The 20,497-nt window shown below is 35.0% G+C and overlaps 2 protein-coding genes and 1 non-coding gene across 3 annotated transcripts; 2 read left to right on the plus strand and 1 right to left on the minus strand.

Moving 5' to 3' along the window:
• Positions 1 to 923: 923 nt before the first annotated feature.
• Positions 924 to 5,657, plus strand: LOC104894941 (uncharacterized). The gene is made up of 5 exons (XM_010681321.3): positions 924 to 1,078; positions 2,357 to 2,536; positions 3,721 to 3,819; positions 3,932 to 4,083; positions 5,091 to 5,657. Exons 2-5 carry the CDS (start codon positions 2,366 to 2,368, stop codon positions 5,476 to 5,478), a joined length of 810 nt encoding a protein of 269 aa, XP_010679623.1. The 5' UTR covers positions 924 to 1,078; positions 2,357 to 2,365; the 3' UTR covers positions 5,479 to 5,657.
• A 2,214-nt stretch (positions 5,658 to 7,871) lies between these two features.
• TRNAM-CAU (transfer RNA methionine (anticodon CAU)) lies at positions 7,872 to 7,943 on the plus strand. Its single transcript has one exon. It is a non-coding gene; the product is annotated as a tRNA-Met (tRNA).
• A 147-nt stretch (positions 7,944 to 8,090) lies between these two features.
• On the minus strand, positions 8,091 to 10,117 carry LOC104894943 (glucan endo-1,3-beta-glucosidase 13). The gene is made up of 3 exons (XM_010681322.4): positions 9,909 to 10,117; positions 8,734 to 9,828; positions 8,091 to 8,348 (listed from the first exon to the last, which is right to left on the minus strand). The coding sequence occupies exons 1-3, from the start codon at positions 9,967 to 9,969 to the stop codon at positions 8,317 to 8,319; spliced, it is 1,188 nt and encodes a 395-aa protein (XP_010679624.1). The 5' UTR covers positions 9,970 to 10,117; the 3' UTR covers positions 8,091 to 8,316.
• Between the last annotated feature and the right edge of the window lie 10,380 nt (positions 10,118 to 20,497).

Consider the following 20,497-nt stretch of genomic DNA (forward strand, 5'->3'; position numbering starts at 1 on the left):
CAAGACTAATTAGATCCTTTTTTTTTAGTTTTCTGAATGAAAATGAAAAACCCCATTTGCCAAATTCACATTATCACAAGCCCATTAGAAAAATTCAAATTTATTGCTCCATTCTTGAAGATCTAAAGAATTCGAACAACAATACAAAACAATACGACCCAAAAATAAAAACAATTCAAACAAAAAATCAAAACAATTCGAAAGAAAACCCAAAAAAATCTGAACAATTCCAACTGGAAAATAAGAACAACCCGAACAAAAAATCACAACAAAAATCATACCACAAAAATCAAATATACCCATAAAAATTCGAACAATACAACAAATCCAAAAAAAAATCCACAAGAAAAAGAGGTTCAAGAGTGAGAAAGAGAGACCATACCGACAAACCAACTTCGAGATTCATCCACATTAAACATATCTTGTGCTAAAAACCCAAAAAAACGAATTTTTGGGTTTGAAACATCTAGATTCAAACTGAAAAATTCGATTTTTGGGTTTGAACATCTTCTTCTTCCAATTTGAATGATTTCAGATGTTTTTTCCCAAAAAAAAATGAAATCGTAAACCAAAAATGGTTCAAACCCACATATAAATCGATCCCATTAACTCGAAAAATAACATAAATAAGTGAATTTGTGGTAAATTTTGGTAGAAATTGGTGAACAAATGAGGAAGATCTGGGAAAAAAGAATAACGGAGGAGAGAGAAAAAAAAATTGGGTTAGGGTTCTTGAGTTCTTAATTTTTTTGGGAAAAACAACAAATGATAGCTTTTGGGTTTTAATTGTCAACTGGGCCACAAGTTTAACCAAGGTTAACATTTATGCTCAGAATCTCATTTTAGGTCCCAAACGGTGTTCAAAAAAAGATCAGGTCCCAAACGGTGAAAAATCTGATAGTTTGGATCCTCTTTGTACCCTTAACTCTTCTTTTGAGTAATAAAACCAAAACCCTGACGCAACATTTTCGGCCCATTTGCATCAGAATTCCTAAACTTTAGAAACCTCTCAGCTTCATTCATACCCTCACTCATACAGAATTCTGAAGCTCCAATTGATCGTCAAAGCTCATTACAGGTTTTTTTTTATTCCCTTTAGATGAATCTACTTGTCTAGACGTTCTTTTGTTGCGATTTTTCATGTGAAATTTCATTTCTTGCGATTTTTCATGTGAAAATTTTATTTCTTGCGATTTCTAAGATCTACTTCATGTGATTATTAATGCGATTCATTTTATGCGATTGTTGTTGTTTGTTTCACGAATTCAGCTTATCTTTTTGTTTATCTCATGGTATGATGGATACTTTATATGTTATAAACTTATGATTCGAATTTTTGGTATGACTTTCTTAATTTCTGTTTATTTAATGGAATCAAATGATAATCATATTTATGTTATACTTTGTAGATGCGCATTTTTCATTCTATGGTTAATTTGTTCTTTTTTGTTTCATTAAATCAATTTTTGAAGTTTTTTGACTGGAAATCTGGAATTAATGACTTGTTATCCCTCGGCCGAAGGGTCCCCCCCCTGTAGTTGATTAGGTTGAAGTTTATTGAGATTCGATTTGGGTGTTATTGACTTGAGTGAGTTTATGTATAGTGGGGTTTACCTCTTTGTTTGCAGTGAGCTTTAAAGAAAAGGTGTGATAAGTTATGAGAATTGGTTCAATGAGCTTTCGCTTAATTTGATTGTAATGGCTTTTAGTATCATTGGAAAGCAAGAGAATGTGATTATAAATGGTAATCTATATAATATGTTGTAGGATGTGAAATGCTATAATGAATAAGATACCCTATTGATTGTCATTCAAATTGTTAATTGAAGTATGGTTAAAAGTTATTTCTGTGTTAGTTAAAATTGCGAGTAATCTATCTAACCTATTGTAGGATGTGAAAAGGTGTGAGTAATTTGGTCAATTTAAGTGATTGTCTCTTGAATTAGTTAAATTGAACCCAATGTTGTTTGCGTGTAGCAATTGGTCAATTAAAGTTCTTACTATCTACATTCCTTATCAAGTGCCTTGAAAGTTATTGATAAGTTATTGATGCAGATTTTAGTTGGTATTCAAAAGTAACGCGCGATACTCCTTATATTGGTATAGTGAGATAATAAGTTTGGGTATTGGAACTAGGGAGTGAGTAATTGGAGTGAAAAAGTCAGTTAAGGAATCACATAATAAGGACTGGACTCAGTGCATAGGCTTTTTTTTTTTTTGGCAATTAGAGTCTTAATATTTCATTGTTTATAATCCCCTGATCATTTAGTTGTAGGACAGTAGAAGTAGGAATTAGTATTATGTTGCTTGCATATCTTACCTGTTATTCCCTATGTTTTTTGCCAAATCTTTCCAGATAGTCAACATGTATAATAATGTGGGAGTTCAACCTGGAGGCCAGCAACCGACCTTTCCTCCCCAAGCTAGCCCGTTTGGGACTGCATTCTCTGGAACCAGTTCTGGGTTGCTTCGTAGCGGATTGAGTGCATATGGAGAGAAAATTTTCGGTTCAAGCTCGGAGTATGTGCAAAGCAATGTAAGTACTATTAGTCGGTACCTTAGAGATCCGTCGTGGTTGTAATGGTTATACCTAATCTTTTCAGAATTCTGATGTTTACAATGTTACGATGCTTTAAGTTTCTTAAGTAGGCATTGTTTAGCTTGGCTTAAATCCTTTTATACAGAATCGCTGATTTATAAGTGTTTGTTTAGGCAATCTTACTAGTTCTTGATATTGCTGCTGAACGAACTGATTAACTGCGACAGGAAATAGTTTGTTTGGGAATAACTTTGTTGGTTATGGAGAAATGAAGATGAAAGGTTTTATCACTGGAGATTGGAGAAGTGAGAGTGCTTGTGTTTATTCTGAAGTTGGTTGCTTGATACTATTTAATAGCAGTATGAGCTTCTGTGACATCTCAAACTCTATATTTGACATTTTGACCCCTAAATAAACTGCAAAATATGCACTTCTATTTTCTACACAGAATGAACTATTTGCAAATTTAGAGCAGTGCAAAATGAGAGTGGTTAATGAAAGAAGAGCTGAAACTTGGAATTTATATATGAGAATTGATATGAGTGAGGATTTGTTCCCTTGACTTAGTTTTCTCCTAATTGGATTGTTAGCTCAAAATATTACTTATATGAACTTATTGGCTTTGAACTTAGCTTTCCAAAACCTATTAGAATTTATTATAGTTGTGAATTGAATTTGGGTAGCCCCTTATTGGCCCTAAAGTTAACTTGTTTGAACTTATTGGCTATGAACTTATTAATCTAGAACTTATTAGCCCTGAACTAAAATTAACAAGAACCTATTTCTCCTGAAAGAAGAAATGATAATAAGGTGAGTAAAACAAAGCCAGAGCAGACACAAAATGCTTTTGGAATTTGTGAGGGCTTTGATTAAGTTGCTCTCTACTTATTAGGTTTTGTCTTAAAATGTTATTAGGATGGCTATCGGTTAATGATTTCTTGCTGATGTGGCACCATGCCTTCCTGACTATCAGCTATCATATCGTTAGAATTTGTTTTATATCAAACATGTGCAAGGTACAATTAGTGGGAATTAATATTATTTTGGTGACTTGTGGCCTGTCCATGGCACCTTGTTAAGTTCCTTGTTAAGTTGTAGCTATTGGTTTTTTTATCAGCTATTTTGTGCATGCAAGATTCAAATTTTTTCAATTAAAAGTATTGTGGTTATAAATCTGACAGATAAGTAGGTACTTTGCTGACCCGCAATATTATTTCCAAGTGAACGATGATTATGTGAGAAACAAGTTAAAGGTTGTTTTGTTTCCTTTTCTGCATCGGGTAAGCTTCCATACCACTTATTTTTTATTGTCTTATGGAATCCAATTTTTCTTTTGTTTATGTTTCAGCAAAACAGTCAATACCATGTTTCTCTTGTGTCTTTGTGTTACAGGGGCACTGGACGAGGATAACTGAACCTATGGCAGGCAAAATCTCCTACAAACCCCCAATTTATGACATTAATGCACCAGATCTTTACATTCCTATGATGTCATTTCTTTCCTATGTGGTGCTGGCTGGATTTTTCTTGGGGCTCAATGGAAAGTAAGTATTTTGCTTAGTCGATCATGTTTGGATCAAACATCATCTACTATTTCATGTTTCTCCCCTGAGTAGAATAATTGTTTGGAATCTGTAATCGCTTAATACTTCCTCCATTGTGCAATACTCCAACCAAGTGAAATGCACACAAACCAAGGAAAAGAAAAGAGAGCGTATAATTAGGCCAAAGTGCTCACGTGCAGGGAGAATGTAAAAATAAAAAAATAAAGATGGTCACACTACTATTGCTAGTCCCACTGCAAACAAGGAAGGGGGTATGCAGTTATGCACTTTTCACTTTTTTTCCATCACCACGGAGGAGCACCATCACCTCTGCCAGAAAACAAGAAATTTAAGTTTGCAAAATGTTTCATCCAGAACCAAGAGGAAGATCTGAGAACTTATGAAGAATATTTGCTGAACCTTCATCTCTAAAGATGGAAGAACAGAATGTGAAGAGAGAGGGGAGAGGTATTGAAGGAGAGAGAATTGGGGGGGGGGAACCGGGGGTGTTTGCAAGCGAATGAAGGGGGGTTTTCCAAGGAAGAGGTTGATGAAATGAGGAGAGAGAGTTCGGGTTTCTATGGCAGGTGAGTGAGAGAGGTTTTTTTTTGGGGGGGGGGGGGTTGTGGTAGGTGAGTGAGTGGAGGCTGAGGATTTCCATGGGAAAGGATGACAAAGTCAAGCTGAGCTGGAGTCGAGTTTTGACCGAGCGTTGACCTTGTTGAGCTCGAGTTGTTTGCGAGTTGCTGGACTCAATTAGCACCCGTAGTCTCTTGCTAGGGAACAAGGATGCCTTTGTTTGTTTGCCTTGATCAGGTCCTGTCCAGCTTAATTTTAAGATATTAATTGTTTTGAGTTTGGAGATGCTTGAATACCTGATGTTAATGGCACTGTTACGCTTCCTGTTAAAGGGAAAAAAAACCTTGTATTTCTTGAGCTCATGTTGGGTTCTGTTTCTTTGTTTCTCTAGATTTATGAAGCTTTACTTATTTCCCCAAAATTTCCAGGTTTCATCCAGAGACCATTAATTGGCTGGTCATGAAAGGGTTAGTAGGCTGGTTACTCCAAGTTGTAGTACTGAAAGGGTCATTGATGTCACTTAGCAGTGGAGAAACACCATTGTTGGACATCGTGGCATACGCTGGTTATGCATTTACTGGAATCGCTTTGGCTCTTTTTGGAAAACTATTGTGGATCCACTCATATTATATCTTGTTACTATTGAGCTGCCTTTGCATGGGAATCTTTTTGGTGAAGACGATGAAGAGAGTTTTATATGCAGAGGTCAGGAGTTACGACTCAGGCAAGCATCATGTCCTCTTGCTTTTGATTGCTTTGGCTCAGTTTCCACTCTTCTTGTGGCTTGGCAACATTACTGTCAACTGGTTGTTTTAGCCCCTAACTGTATCCATTTGGTTGTTGTATTTGTATAGGTCTAGAGATTCATTGTCTATAGGATTTGAGTTATATAACTTGTAATGCTGTTATAATGATAGATTTTGATAATTTGAGACTAAATTTGGTAGTCATTATGTTCTAAATCCAAAAGAATTGAAACTTTTTGGACTGGTGAAGTAGAATTATTTATTCAGTCTCTAATTGCTTATTAAGTTTGTGTATTGATATTAGTACTTTTATTAAACTCAAGAGTCGTAGATATATACGGGCAGTACTAACAATTCTTTTAAGGGAAGTTAACTGCTATTATACTGGATGACTACAGTACTTGTCTTTCATATACAATTGGATTTTGGGGAATTGGTGCCGGAAATTGCAAGAGATGCTTTTAGCTGTTAGATGCCCTAGCATGGGGAATATTCGACGTGTGTTACAGTTTCGAAACTCGCATTTTCGGGCCCGATGATTTATTCAAGATATTCTCGAAGGCCTTGTAATGCTTTGGGATGACTCTCGAGTGGTTGGGATCTTCCACATTGTCTTAAAAACTCTTCTATAGTTTGTTTTGTATATTTTTAGTTTAGCCTTGATATATCAATGAAGCTTACCATATCTCCATTTTTAGGCATGGAGATGTTTATAAAATAATATCTTATGGGCCATAGCCCAAAGATGTATCCTATATTGGGATTTGTTGCTTGGCTCTGGTAGTGTCCGAAAGCATATATTATAACCTTTGATTTTTTATTTTTTTTTTAAAGTATAACCTTGAATTAGTTTTAGGTGATTTTTGGACATTTTACATTTTTGGTCCCTATGTTGTTTTTCTATTTGAGACCTTCTCGATGGGGTAGTAGGAACTAAAAACTCTATATTGCTTCAAAATGTTTCTACTAACTTGTTTTCATCTTCACTTCAATTATTAAATGGTTTTAAGTTTTAACGGCCATCAAATACCTTTCTTAAGCATGAATGTGATTATAAATCGTCTCCTTTGGCTCGAGGATTAATTGTTGCGTGGACTACAGAAATGTTTTAAAATGGGTATTTTTCTTCGTTGTTATTTTGCTTGAAAAAGATAGACCATCAACTTCTAATGAAAGTGCTTGACCTTCATATGAAGAAAACTCATCTGATAATCCTCAAACATCTACTTTTAGAAGAAATCATTTTGAAGAATCTTCAAAATTCTGCTATAAAAACCCAATATATAAACCACTAGGAAAATCTTCTACTAATTCAAATTAACCTACTTCTTCAGCCATGAATCCTCTATTGATGTTATTGAAAAAGAATTTCAAATAGATTTACAATATATACATTACATTCCACTCATAATGTCCAAAAGGAACATTAAAGGCGGTTTTGTATCTATCCTTTTCATCTATTTGAATTTGCCAAAATTCACTTTTCATATAAAATAGAGTAGCATGAACCATGAATTGCAAGTACTTAGAAGTTATACGTAGCACTTGAGTGCATAAGTACATCAAATTAGCTAAAAAACGAAAATACTAGAAGATGAAATAAGAACCCATTTGTATTTTTAACACTATTACTAGTACTAGTATTAGTATTTGTTGCATGGACTACAAAAATGTTCTAAAATGGGTATTTGAGGCAATTTTGTTACAGTTGCAAGACACAACGATTTCAATATATATAATGCTTATTGTTCACATTAGAGCTCAATATATCAAAATTGAATTAAGTAATAAGGAGCTCTGTCATCTATACTAATATATTAAAAGGCGTTACTAAGCAAGGAACTACTGCCCGCGTGGCGCCATTCCTTAGAATGTTTACAGTATGTAAACACGCATACAATGAAAAAAAGAATTAGAAAATGCATTTTATAAAATTTGATCACATGACCTCAAACTTATACACTAAAGTTTTAACAACCAAACCAAGTAATATTTGGTTTTATATTTATAAAGTAAAATGTTAATAAATAAATATTATAATAACCCGGACCTAAAACTAGTTATAATTCAAAACTTGTTACAATCAATTATGCAAAAGACTAGAAATTGATTTGTTAGATAAATGTCTAGATGCAAAATAGAAAAAAAAATTAATAGATTCTATAATGCATAAAAAAAAAAGCCCATTATTCAACAATTAGTTATTTATCCCCTCAAAAACAAAAAAAAACAAAAAAACTATTATACGAGTTACTTAGCCGCTGTAAATAAAAATAGTTATTTAGCCATTCTCATTCATTAACTTGATTACTAGTAGCATTTAGTCACCCAAAGAGATGAAACTCGTCAACAAATCTTCAAGAAACTCGCAACAAATGAGTGGTCCCAAAAACTCATATTCGAAGTTTAGGTATTCAAAACTTGATAAGCCTTGTGCAAAAATCTACAAATAACTCCTAACAAATCAGAGTGGCGCAGCGGAAGCGTGGTGGGCCCATAACCCACAGGTCCCAGGATCGAAACCTGGCTCTGATAGAAGAGAAAGCTTCCGACCCCATTTTTTGCCATCCAACTTTACCGTTTTTTTTTTTTTTTTTTTCCTTGGATGCTAAAGCCTAACTAAAGATTCACAGAACCTTTCAGGTGAATACTTCCAAGTTTTAAAAATCAAAAAGAGGAACAAGCAGAAATAGCAAATTATATAGATTTGATCCCCATAACTTATTGTTCCATACAAATCAAAAAGCACAAAAGCTCTTTAGTCTTTACCATACTAAAGTTGAAAGCTTTAGAACTCCAAAATTAAACAAAAACAACTCCTTAATCCTAATTTTCCTATTTAACTAATCTATAATTGATGTCATTAACCATAGAAGAGCTTTTCATCTTTGTCATTGACTCGTTGAGATCAACTCACAATGAATCTACATTGAAGAAAACCTGCCAAAAAAATAAAAGTTGTTAGTCTTTCATTGACAACAAGTATTGAACAAGAAATTTGAGAAACAATAATGCTTGCTTTCTTCATTATTACTAGTTGCAACATTTCCTTGCTCTTCTGAGATCAAACTAAATGAATATTTGACCATGTTTATCACTAACATGTATGAAAATAGGGAGTTATCAAATTGTGTACTTCCAATTTGTTCCAAACATATATGTGGATGATCATGATGTGCATTGGAGATTGTAAAAACACAATTGTTGCAACTGTTAAAAAGGGAGTGATTGAGTGACCCTAAGGGTTGTCAAACTACGCGACTATTGAAAAACACACAAACAAACGTCGAAACTAATAAAAGACGGAGGAAGTACAACAACATACTTGGGTCAGAATTGATGAGCATAGCAGTGCCACCAAAGCTGCAAGAACCACCATTAACCTTAGTTTTCTGCCAATAACTATTAAAAGCAAAAGAAGCATGAGCAACAATAGTATCAGGGTTATAACAATTGCCATTAGGCTGAATTTCATCACACTCAGCTCCTCCTACACCACAAGCATAATCCATTGCCTCTTGCAATGTCTCTGCAGGCACACTTGGCTTTGCCACACACCACATTTTGTCTCCACTCGGCTCGGCCCGAGGCCCCGGTGCGGCCTTTGGCGGAGCCGGATTGCAGGGTGCCCAATAGTGGTGGTGATGGGGGTGGAGGTGAGGTTGAGGGTGAGGATCAGGGGAGTATGATGGGCTTAGGCCCAAATGTGGTGCACCACTAAAGATTGGGCTAGGTGGGGAATTGGTTGGCCCAACTCCAATCAAAGGAGGAAGTGAATATGGGCCTTTGCCAATTGGGAGTTCCTCAGGTGATGGAGTTGGGAGAACATATGATAGTTTTCTCATTGTGGGTTTTGTTTCTTTTTTTGTTGAGTAATCTGAAATCACCATAAATTTGAGATTTTCCAAGGATAAAAATCCAATCTTTTTTAGGGTTTTGAGATGGGTAGAAATTAAGGTTTCAAACTTTGTGTCAGAAATGGGTGTTTTAAGAGATGGGTTTACCATATAAGAAGAATTAGTGGAATTAATGAAGTTTAGGAGATTTTTAAGTAGAGAGGAAGACAAATCAGAGGATAATTCCAAACAATGAGAAGAAATAGAAGGAGAAACCTTGATTTCAGAGTGTAAATTCCATCTAGTGAGAGAATGGTGAATATTTTTGAGTGCAGGTAAAAAAAGATGATGCATTTGATGGTAATTTTTGGAAGAACAAAGGAGATTATGTCCAACAACAATGTGGGTAATTTTGTAAGCAGGGTAAAAAGGTAAAACATTTTTTCTGAGCCATGTTTCCGCCATTAAAACACTGTTAGCAACCTCGTTGAGGTCTTGATTTTCTACTGAAACCGCCATGGAAGGAGCTTCAAGGTTTGAGTTTGAGTAAACAGTCAAAATTTCAGCTGAATTTAGGCTTGCAACTGAAAAAACAAACTAGAATGTTAAACATGCAACAAAAAAAAACAAAGAAAATTCGAAACAAATAAGAACAAAAATATACCAGTAAGATGGAGCAGAAAGAGGGAGAAAATGTGGAAGTGCCATGCAATTTTTACCGCCATTGTTGAGCTTCTCTCTGTAACTCACTAACTCTCTCTCTCTCTCTCTCTCTCTCTGTTTTTCTGTGTGTGTGTTTTTCGTCTTGGTCAAGGCTCTGTGGAAGTGTGAAGATGAACTTTGAAATATGTGGAGGGACCTATGAATATGGGAAAAAACTGCTTTTTTTCACAACATGTCGTTTTCTTGCTGTCATTTCATAGCCTGTTAAGGCTATTTTACCAGAGTAGGAGAAATTACTATTTTACCAACGGCTAAAAAATGTACTTCCTTTTTGTTGTTAAGGAAAAATAATTGATCCGAACACCAACTCTTAGGTTATGTTCAGTTCATCTTATTTTTGCTTTTTTCAGATCTAATCAAATCAGAAAAAATAAGTGACAGATTCTGAAATCTAGCACTTGGATTCAATAGAGTTCAGAGAAATGTAAGAGAGAAAGAGAAAGGTTTAGAGAGTTTTAGAGAGAGAAAATAATACACTATATTTCTCATTATCTTGTAAGAAGTAAAGATAAGTTGTATTTATACATAGGTGTAAGTTGTTAGCTGTAGCTAACAAACTAACAGAAGAAAATACTAATTGTAATTAGCTGTAACTAACTTGTAACAAACTAGTATTTACAATAAGGCTAGTCTCCATTACCCCCCCTCAAGTTGGGAGAGGGATGAAGTAACATTCCCAACTTGGAAAGCAAAGAATTAAACTGTTGTGTAGGCAAGATTTTAGTAAACACATCTGCCAGTTGCTGCTTGGTAGGAAGATAAGTCAATTGGATAAGACCTTCAAGAACCTTTTCTCGAGTGAAGTGACAATCAATTTCTATATGTTTCGTTCTTTCATGAAAAACCGGATTTTTTGCAATATGCAATGCAGATTGATTGTCACAGTGTAATACCACAGGCTTGAGATTTTGCACTCCCAATTCTTCTAGTAGCCTAACAGTCCATGTTACCTCTGAAGCTGCAGCAGCCATAGCTCTGTATTCTGCTTCAGAGGAAGACTTAGAAACAGTACTTTGTTTTTTTGATTTCCAAGCAATAGGAGAACCTCCAAGAAGCAAGACATATCCTGTTATAGATTTCCTTGAATCAGGGCAAGAAGCCCAGTCAGAATCTGAAAAAGCTTGTAAACATAATTCATCAGAAGCTTTTAGGAGAATTCCTTGACCTGCCGTGTGAGAGACATATCTCAAAGTATGTTCCAGGGCAAATTGATGAGAAGTCCTAGGTGCATGCATATATTGACTGAGGGATTGTACTGCATAGGCCAAATCCGGTCTTGTTGTGGTTAAAAAATTCAGCTTGCCCACAAGAGATCTATAAGTCTCAGCTGCATGTAACAAATCACCAGCTTCAGCTTGAAGCTTGAGGTTCAATGGCAAGGGAGTAGAAGCCTTTTTAGCGAGATCAAAATGACAGGAAGATAAAAGCTCCTTTGTGAACTTATTCTGGCTGAGAAGAATGCCTGCTGAAGTATAACCTACTTCAATGCCTAGGAAATAATTCAATTTTCCTAGGTCTTTAATGCTGAATTGTTGATGTAAGTGAGCCTTCAAATTGTCAATATCAATAGAGCTAGTACCAGTGACAATAATGTCATCGACATACACAGCTGCAATGCAAATCTCATGCCCAGTTTTCTTGATGAATAGACTGTGATCATAAGGTGATTTTTTAAAACCTAAGCTTTGTAAGGACTGAGCAAGCTTCTCATGCCATTGTCTAGAAGCTTGCTTCAGACCATAAAGAGATTTTCTCAGTTTACAAACCTTGTGGTGAGGATTAGACATACCTTCTGGAACTTTCATGTAAACTTCCTCCTTTAAGTCGCCATGGAGGAATGCATTGTTCACATCCAATTGGAACAATGGCCAGTGCTTACTTGCAGCTACAGCAATCAGGCTTCTCACAGTATTCATTTTGACAACAGGACTGAAAGTCTCTTCGTAGTCAATGCCATGTTTCTGATTAAATCCTTTGGCTACTAAGCGAGCCTTGCATCTTTCAAGTTCACCTGTAGCTTTCAGTTTCACTTTGAACACCCATTTGGAACCAATGGGTTTCTTACCACTAGGTAAGTCAACGAGTTCCCAGGTATGGTTATCATCAAGAGCTTTGATTTCAAGTTGCATAGCTTCAACCCATATTGGTTGAGTGGCTGCTTCACTGTAAGTAGCAGGTTCTTTGATATCACATGTGGTAGAAAGAAGGGCTTTATATTCTGAAGGAAATGAGTGAAAAGAAACTAGGTTGCACCAGTGTTGAGTGAGGTCAGAAGAAAGAGTGGCAGTGTTGCACTGGTAGTCTTTAAGATAAGAGGGAAGTTTGTGAGATCTGGACGACTTTCTAAGAACATGTAGTGATGGATCAGTTATGGGACTGATATCTAAAATAGAATCAGATGAAGAAGGAGATAAAGGGGGAAAGGTGGCAGAAGGTGAGGAAGAAGAGTGAGAAGATGTATCAGTTAATGATAAAGAGGAAGATGAATTATCATGATTGGAAGGGGGAAAATGTAAGGAAGAATCAGCACAACTATCATGAAAGAAAGAGGTAGATGAATTGGGAAGATAAATGGCATTTTTGTAAGTAGAGGGCGAGGAGGAGAAATGATAAGGGAAGTGGTGTTCATAAAAGTGAACATTCCTGGTGACAGTGAGTTTTTGGCTAGCAATGTCAAGAACTTTGTACCCTTTTTGGCTGTTAGAATATCCAAGAAAAACACATGGTTGAGCTCTAGCATCAAACTTAGATCGTTTCACTTTAGAAGTGTAAACAGAGCACAAGCATCCAAAAGCTTTCAAGTGATCTAATGAAGCTTCTTGACCAAACAGTCTAAAATGAGGAGTGGCATGATTTAGGGGTTTAAGGGGCATTCTGTTAATAAGATAGACAGCACACAGAACACAATAACCCCAAAGCCTATCTGGAACTTTGGACTGAATATAAAGAGCCCTAGCAGTCTCTAGAATGTGCTTGTGTTTTCTTTCAACAACGCCATTCTGCTGTGGCGTATCACTACAGCTAGTTTGGTTCATAACTCCATGTTTTCTGTACAATAGTTTCATTTCTCCTTCACATAACTCACCAGCATTATCAGACCTAACACACTTGATGACAGTATTAAACTGAGTGTGAACCATTTTGAAGAAGTTATTCATCACAGTTACAGCATCATTTTTGTGTTTCAAGAAGTGTACCCAAGTAAATCTGCTGAAATCATCTACTATAGTCAAAAAGTGTTTACATCCTGAAGGTGTACTCACAGCATGAGGACCCCAGATATCTATGTGAATGAGTTCAAAAGGACTTGTAGATTTTATTGAGCTAATAGGGAAGGGAAGTCTAGTTTGTTTGGCCTTAGGACAAACTTGACAAATGATGTCATGTATACAAGACTTAGTATCATAAGAGGGATTTATTAACTTCATCTGTGTGAAGGGTAAGTGTCCTAATCTAAGATGCCATAATTTTGCATCTTCAACAGCAGTAAGACACAATTTGTTACATGTATGAGAAGTAGCGAGTCACAGAACCAGAAGTAGCAGCAGACACAGAACCAAACCTTTGATCTTCTACATTGTACAACCCAGCCTTGACTTTACCAAGTTGAATTTGCTTCCCTTTCTGACACGAGACAAAACACTTATCATGAGCAAAGTGTATGTCACAATTTAAGTCAATACATAGTCTGTGAACTGAAATGAGGTTAAACTTGAATTGTGGAACATGTAAGACATTGTAGAGAGTAATGTCATCATTGATCTTGACTGTGCCAATATGTTTAACCCACACTTTACTCCCATCAGGAATTGTAATGTAATTTGTATGACCAGATAAAATTTTATAATCAGAGAAACAAGATAAATCAGAGCAAATGTGGTCAGTAGCACCACTATCAATCAGCCATGAAATTTCAGAGCAAGAAAGCAAGCAATAATTACCTGCCATCAATGCATACCCAGTGTGAGAGTCTTCTTTTTGCTGAGATTGTAGGAGATTGATGAGTTGATTAAACTGATCCATAGATAAGGTGGGTCCTGTTGGCTCATCAGTCTCCATATCAATATTTTCAGAAGAAGATAGAGCAGCCACTCTCTTATCCTTGAAGCCTTTAAAATTGGCTGGATAGCCATGTACTTTAAAGCAACGATCAATACTATGACCAGGAGTTTCACAGTGAGTGCAGTAGTATTTAGAGCCAGGTTTGATTGGCTTTGTACTTCCTCCTGAGAATCTAGAACTACCAGGCTTTTTGTAGTTGGTGGAGTTGAATTTAGGCTTGGCATAGTCACTGTACCTTTTCTTATCAGCCATAAAAGCTAAAGATTCAGTTTGAGTGGAGGATTGGGAGATTTCTTTATGTTTCTCTTCTTGAGCAAACAGCCTATATGCTTCAGTTACCTTAGGAAGACTTTTCATCATCAATAAGTTCCCTCTGATTGTGGTAAATTGTTCAGACAGTTTCATCATAAACTGAATAACCATCTTCTCTTGGTGCCTTTCATAGAGTCTTTTGGTGAGGTTACATGAACATTTGTTGCAAGTGCAATATGGTAGAGGATGAGCTTCATCTATAGCATCCCATAAAGACTTGAGTTGTGTAAAAAACTCAGACACAGATTGAGTGCCTTGGTTAACATCTGCTATTTTTTGTTCTAAGGCATAAATCTGAGCTAAAGAAGTATAGCCATATCTCTCTTCAAGATCCATCCAAATATCCCTAGCAGAATGTTGAAACATGACACTTCCAGCAATATTTTCATCCAAATTGAACAACAACCATGAACAAACCAAATCATTACACCTACTCCAAGCCTTGAATTCATCAGATGTTTATCAATAGGTTGCTTATATACTCCATTAACAAAACCTATCTTGTTCTTTGCAGATAGAGTCAATAACATTGATCTCTTCCAACTAGTAAAACCTTCACCATTGAATTTGAAAGATACTAATTGAGCGGAGTTAGCATCCGAGGGGTGAATATAGTATATACTGTTCTGATTTTGGTTCAAAGGTACAGCAGGACTGGAATTTTCAGTTTCAGACATGATTGAAGAAATGTGGAAATTGAGAAAAAAAAAAAAGAAACTATATATTTGAGAAATCAGTAAGAGATCTAAGAAATCAACAAGAGAATTTGAGAAAGTTGACTTGACAGCTTAGAGATTCAGATGAACAATAAAATGAACAAGAATTGGATGAATTGAATTTCAGAAATTTCAAGAAGAATATAGCTAGAATTAGAGAGAAAAAAAATGAAGATGACTAAAATTAGGAAGAACGACGAAAAGAAACAATCAAAATTTCGATCGGATCCAAATTATGAAACTATACGAAAGAAATGAATTCATCTAGCTACAATCAAACAAGATTTAGGAAGAACCTTGCGATGAAAATGAATTCCAGATTTCAGAATCTTCGAATCAACCTCGTCGGAAAAAAATGCGGAAAATTTTCAGTGAAATTTGAGCTAAAATCTGATTGTTTGCTCCGATACCATGTCAGATTCTGAAATCTAGCACTTGGATTCAATAGAGTTCAGAGAAATGTAAGAGAGAAAGAGAAAGGTTTAGAGAGTTTTAGAGAGAGAAAATAATACACTATATTTCTCATTATCTTGTAAGAAGTAAAGATAAGTTGTATTTATACATAGGTGTAAGTTGTTAGCTGTAGCTAACAAACTAACAGAAGAAAATACTAATTGTAATTAGCTGTAACTAACTTGTAACAAACTAGTATTTACAATAAGGCTAGTCTCCATTAATAAGTTCAGATCAGATCAAATCAGATCATGCTTATATTTAAAAATCATTATTACTATTAAATATCTTTCATTACATATTAATAAAATTTATAATAATTGAATATTTAATATAGTACTCATTGAGACGAATCGAACAAGACCTACATGACTATATTTTTTCTTCTATATTGAGAAAAATCTAAAAGATAAGATCTTGTAAATCAGATCAGATCAAAAAAAAAAATTCAGATCAGATCAGATAAGTTTATATCAGAAAATTTCAAGTGAACTAAACATAGCCTTATTAGACTACTAGTCTGTAGTATGTATATATATCAGCTTAGAAGTTAAATATAGGTCTAAACCGTCCATAAAAAAATGCTCAACATATTATTAAAATAAGGATTGGAACCCTGAACAATTCCCTAATATTTGAAGTAGTATTTGACTGAGCTACCACCACTCCTTCATGTACTCCCTTTTTAAAAAAATTATTGGTTTAATTTATGCTGATAAAAGTTAGATAGGTATAGTACACCTATTTAATTTTATTATGGTACGGTACCATTGCATTTATTTTGAAATTTTCTTTTCACAACTATTACCTCCCTGGTTGAGTGTTTAGAATTGATTTTACCATTCCTTAAAATGTGGTTTTTTAAAGTTATCCTTTCGATTTTATCAGTTTACCTACTTATGAGACAGTTATTAATCACTTATGAACACCCCTAAGCCCTAACACTCACATATGACCAATAATGCTAATAGGATTTTCCTATCTCGTGAATGGGCCATAGTTGTCGACTTGTCGTTTCTCGATGGGCTTTTGGCTAAACAGGACAAGTGATGGCCCAAGTAACCCATTTTATGCTGTAGGCCTAGCAAGCTATTCAAAGGTGGGAAATTATTAAGTTGGATCACGGGCCTTAATTTTTGTAGTACGGACTAGTTTTTATATGCACGCGATGCGTGCAAAAATATGATGTAGAAAATTAAATTAATTGTTAATTATATCGAATAAATTAGGGATGCTTGAATTGTTGATGGTTTTCTTTTTGTAATGTCTTTTTTATTTTTAAAATTAATTAGGTAGTTTCTTTATTTATTTTTTAATTAATATAAGTAGTTAGAATGGAGAGGTAATGAGGGTAAAATGGTGTTTCTAATATTTTGGTGTCCTACCCCTCTTCCCATATAGAATAGAGATTTGGTGATAGCCTCTTCATCTTTTCAGGTTTTGACAGTGCCACAACTCCAGTGATAGTCCAAAAAACCAACAGCTTTCCCAACAACGCTGCAATACCTGAATATGCTCGCAGGGATTGATATCTTGGACTCACCCACTCCCATTTTGTAGGGTGTGGTTAAGTCATTTTTATGATGGTTAGTAGTCAAAATTAACTACAAGTTTTATTTTTTTATTGGGAAAGATAACTGTCTAAAAGACTTATTTCTTGTTGGATTACTAGTATATAAGGCGTCATCCGCGTCAATTTAGAAGACGAGTACAAAACTTAACAACTTAAAAGACTAACGATCCTTTACTACCACCACCTCTTACTCACCAAAAAAATTGATGATTTAGAATAATTTTAGGTCCATATTTAAAAACTTAGTTTTTTTTCCATTACGAAAGATAATTGACCCGAATACAATCTCTTTTAGGCTACCAGTCTTTGAGTACAAGGCTAAACATCACGGATGACAACAAGCTTGAAAGTCCACTGCTACCACAAGAATATTCACCAATATATTGTTGGGATGAGGATTCGAACTTTGGTGGGCAATGTCATTGAATTTGGGATAGTACTCCACTGAGCTACCATCCAACCTTCTAATTTCTAACCTAAAGTTTTTTATGATTTATTAGATTTTATGGTCATATTTATTTATAACCATCATAGAAATTTCAATAAGTGTTAAGCGCTAAACTCTTCTTCAAAAGGGGGTGGTATACACACAAGCCACAACAACCTTCAAATTAAAGTATAAGAAGTGGGTCACCTTTTTATACGTACTAATATGTGTATTATTTTTTATAATCAATATCAATATTATTTAAACGTGCAAAGAATGCGGGTCATCATCACCTAAACTTTCTGACATGACTTATGTAAGTTTCAAAATGACACCATGGAAGATTTTGACATGTTAATTATTCTCAAACGATTCAAAAAGTTGTGCAAGAAGTTTCAATTTGTTGATACGATTCTACCACCCAGCTGTGTTTGGATCCTCTAGAGTTGTAAAATAACTTTACAAGGTAGAATTTGAACAATATCAACCATTAAATAAAAAGAATCAATGGCTCATATATTATCTTTTCAAAATCCTCCCTATTTTATCTCATCAAAATCCACTCCTAAATCTTTCATTTCCACCAATAAGCCCTTGATTTTAAAATGTAGGGTTTTTTGTCAGAAAGGACCTAATAAAATACATGTTTTGTGGGGAAGGACCTAATAAAATTTTTTTTGTCAAAAAGGACCTAATAAAATACTTTCGATTGTGAACAGGAACCACTTTATGAATTTCTGGCCAAATTTACCATTTACCGGCGTTGACCCTTTTTTTTACCCTTAGTTAAGTCTTTAATGTTCTGTTTCTATTACCGTAAAATTAGGAGGAGAAGAGAAATTACAGTAAAATTAAGAACCCTAATTTGCGTTTTTGGGAAAAACGTATAATAGGAGCCCTAAATTTCAAAAACCCTTAAACATTGAGAGAGTAAAATCTGAAGAGCAAAACATAGCTTGGATTTATGAAGGTTGCAGGATAAGATCGAATAAGTTGATACTTCACTTCAATGGAGATTGCGCTGTTGGGAGAAAAGTGTGAGAATTCAATATGTTTGGGTCAGTTAAAATAGGAATTGAACATTAAAGAGTCAACTAGGGGTAAACAAAAGGGTCAACGCCGGTAAATGGTAAATTTGGCCGGAAATTCATAAAGTGGTTCCTGTTCACAATCGGAAGTATTTTATTAGGTCCTTTTTGACAAAAAAAATTTTATTAGGTCCTTCCCCACAAAACTTGTATTTTATTAGGTCCTTTCTGACAAAAAACTCTAAAATGTATGACTCAGGGCCTGTTCTCTTCGGCATAAAACAGCTGAACACTGAACTGAATTGAACTGAACTGAATTGAACTGAACTGAACTGAAATGAATAGTGATATGTGAGAGTAAAAGTATTGTCAAGAGCTGAACTGAACTGAACTGAACTGGTCTGAACTGAACTGAACTGAACTGAATTGAATTGAACTGAACTGAACTGATCTGAACTGAATTGAATTGAACTGAACTGAACTGAACTGAATTGAACTGAACTGAACTGAACTGAAAATAAGCTGGGGAGAACAGACCCTCATATACAACTTTACATTGTAGAGTTCACTAAGGGCCTGTTCTCCCCAGCTTATTTTCAGTTCAGTTCAGTTCAGTTCAGTTCAATTCAGTTCAGTTCAGTTCAATTCAGTTCAGTTCAGATCAGTTAAGTTCAGTTCAGATCAGTTCAGTTCAGTTCAGACCAGTTCAGTTCAGTTCAGCTCTTGACAATACTTTTACTCTCACATATCACTATTCATTTCAGTTCAGTTCAGTTCAATTCAGTTCAGTTCAGTTCAGATCAGTTCAGATCAGTTCAGTTCAGTTCAATTCAGTTCAATTCAGTTCAGTTCAGTTCAATTCAGTTCAGTTCAGTTCAGTTCAGTTGTTTTATGCCGAAGAGAACAGGCCCTAAAACTCTAGAAGATCCGGACTCCACCCCAACTACATCAAATTTCTAGAAGCCAAAATCCAAATCCAACTCTTAAATACTTTTCCCTTATTAAAAATTTGCAAAAAAGAAATAAGCAAAATTTAGCAATGAACACTTGCCATAAATAGAAGAAAAGGGCAAAGTCAAAGCTGAAATAAAGCCCGTATAGAAACATGGCCTGATTATATTATTTGGGCTCAAGTCTTTGATTACACTATGAGTTATTGACGATGCTTTGTGGTTGAGTATATGCAAACATGGCCCACGTTTTCTCCTGCCGTCTTCTGCACTTTTGTCTGTTTCCAGAGCTTGGACATATTCTACTTGTTATGTTTCTCTCTCTCTTTTTTTTTTAATAAAAACCTTCTTGTTGTGTTAAGAGCTATGTATAATAGGGTTTTTTTGAAGAGCTCTCCAATTACTCTCCTGCTTTTTCTTACTTGCTATGTTTTTCTTAAATAGCTGTTTATTTATTTGTTATATTAGTCAATATTTTTTTACTTGAAATACTTAACCCATCAAAAGTAATCTAACTTTATTTTGTTTTGTACCTTTTCTAGCAATTAAGGACATCTTTGCTACTTTTTACATAAAAAATAATGCTCCCTCACCTCATATACACTTCGAGGAATGAAAAACTAATAAGAAAAATAAATACTTTAGGATAAAGTAGTATTACCATGGGAATAAACAATAATTTTCTTCACAAATTTATATACAAATGCATTCCTATTACCATCATTTATAACTGTTGAAATGCATTAAAAGTCCACTTGTGAGTGTCCCACATTGGAGAAAGAGGAGAGCATAAACCGCTTTATAAGATGAGAAGTTACTCCTCCTACCACCAATTGGTCTAACTATGGAACTTCCTAACTTGTAAGTGGGCTAATTAAACTCTCCTCTTCCTTATTGGGTTACACAGGCCCACTTTCATATAATCTAATAATTAACAATAACCAACTACCAAACGAATCCTAAGGAGTATTAGGACTATTACTCTATGAGTGCACAAATTTTAAGCTAA

The sequence above is a fragment of the Beta vulgaris genome, chromosome 6, assembly GCF_026745355.1.
Source record: "Beta vulgaris subsp. vulgaris cultivar EL10 chromosome 6, EL10.2, whole genome shotgun sequence".
Taxonomy (NCBI): domain Eukaryota; kingdom Viridiplantae; phylum Streptophyta; class Magnoliopsida; order Caryophyllales; family Amaranthaceae; genus Beta; species Beta vulgaris.

Coding starts and splice junctions, on each gene's coding strand:
- LOC104894941 (XM_010681321.3), top strand. CDS start 2,366: ATGTATAATAATGTGGGAGTTCAACCTGGAGGCCAGCAACCGACCTTT. Junction 2,537..3,720: donor CGGAGTATGTGCAAAGCAAT/GTAAGTACTATT, acceptor TAAATCTGACAG/ATAAGTAGGTACTTTGCTGA. Junction 3,820..3,931: donor TGTTTCCTTTTCTGCATCGG/GTAAGCTTCCAT, acceptor TTTGTGTTACAG/GGGCACTGGACGAGGATAAC.
- LOC104894943 (XM_010681322.4), bottom strand. CDS start 9,969: ATGGCGGTAAAAATTGCATGGCACTTCCACATTTTCTCCCTCTTTCTG. Junction 9,829..9,908: donor CTTTCTGCTCCATCTTACTG/GTATATTTTTGT, acceptor TTGTTTTTTCAG/TTGCAAGCCTAAATTCAGCT. Junction 8,349..8,733: donor GCTCATCAATTCTGACCCAA/GTATGTTGTTGT, acceptor TTTTTTTGGCAG/GTTTTCTTCAATGTAGATTC.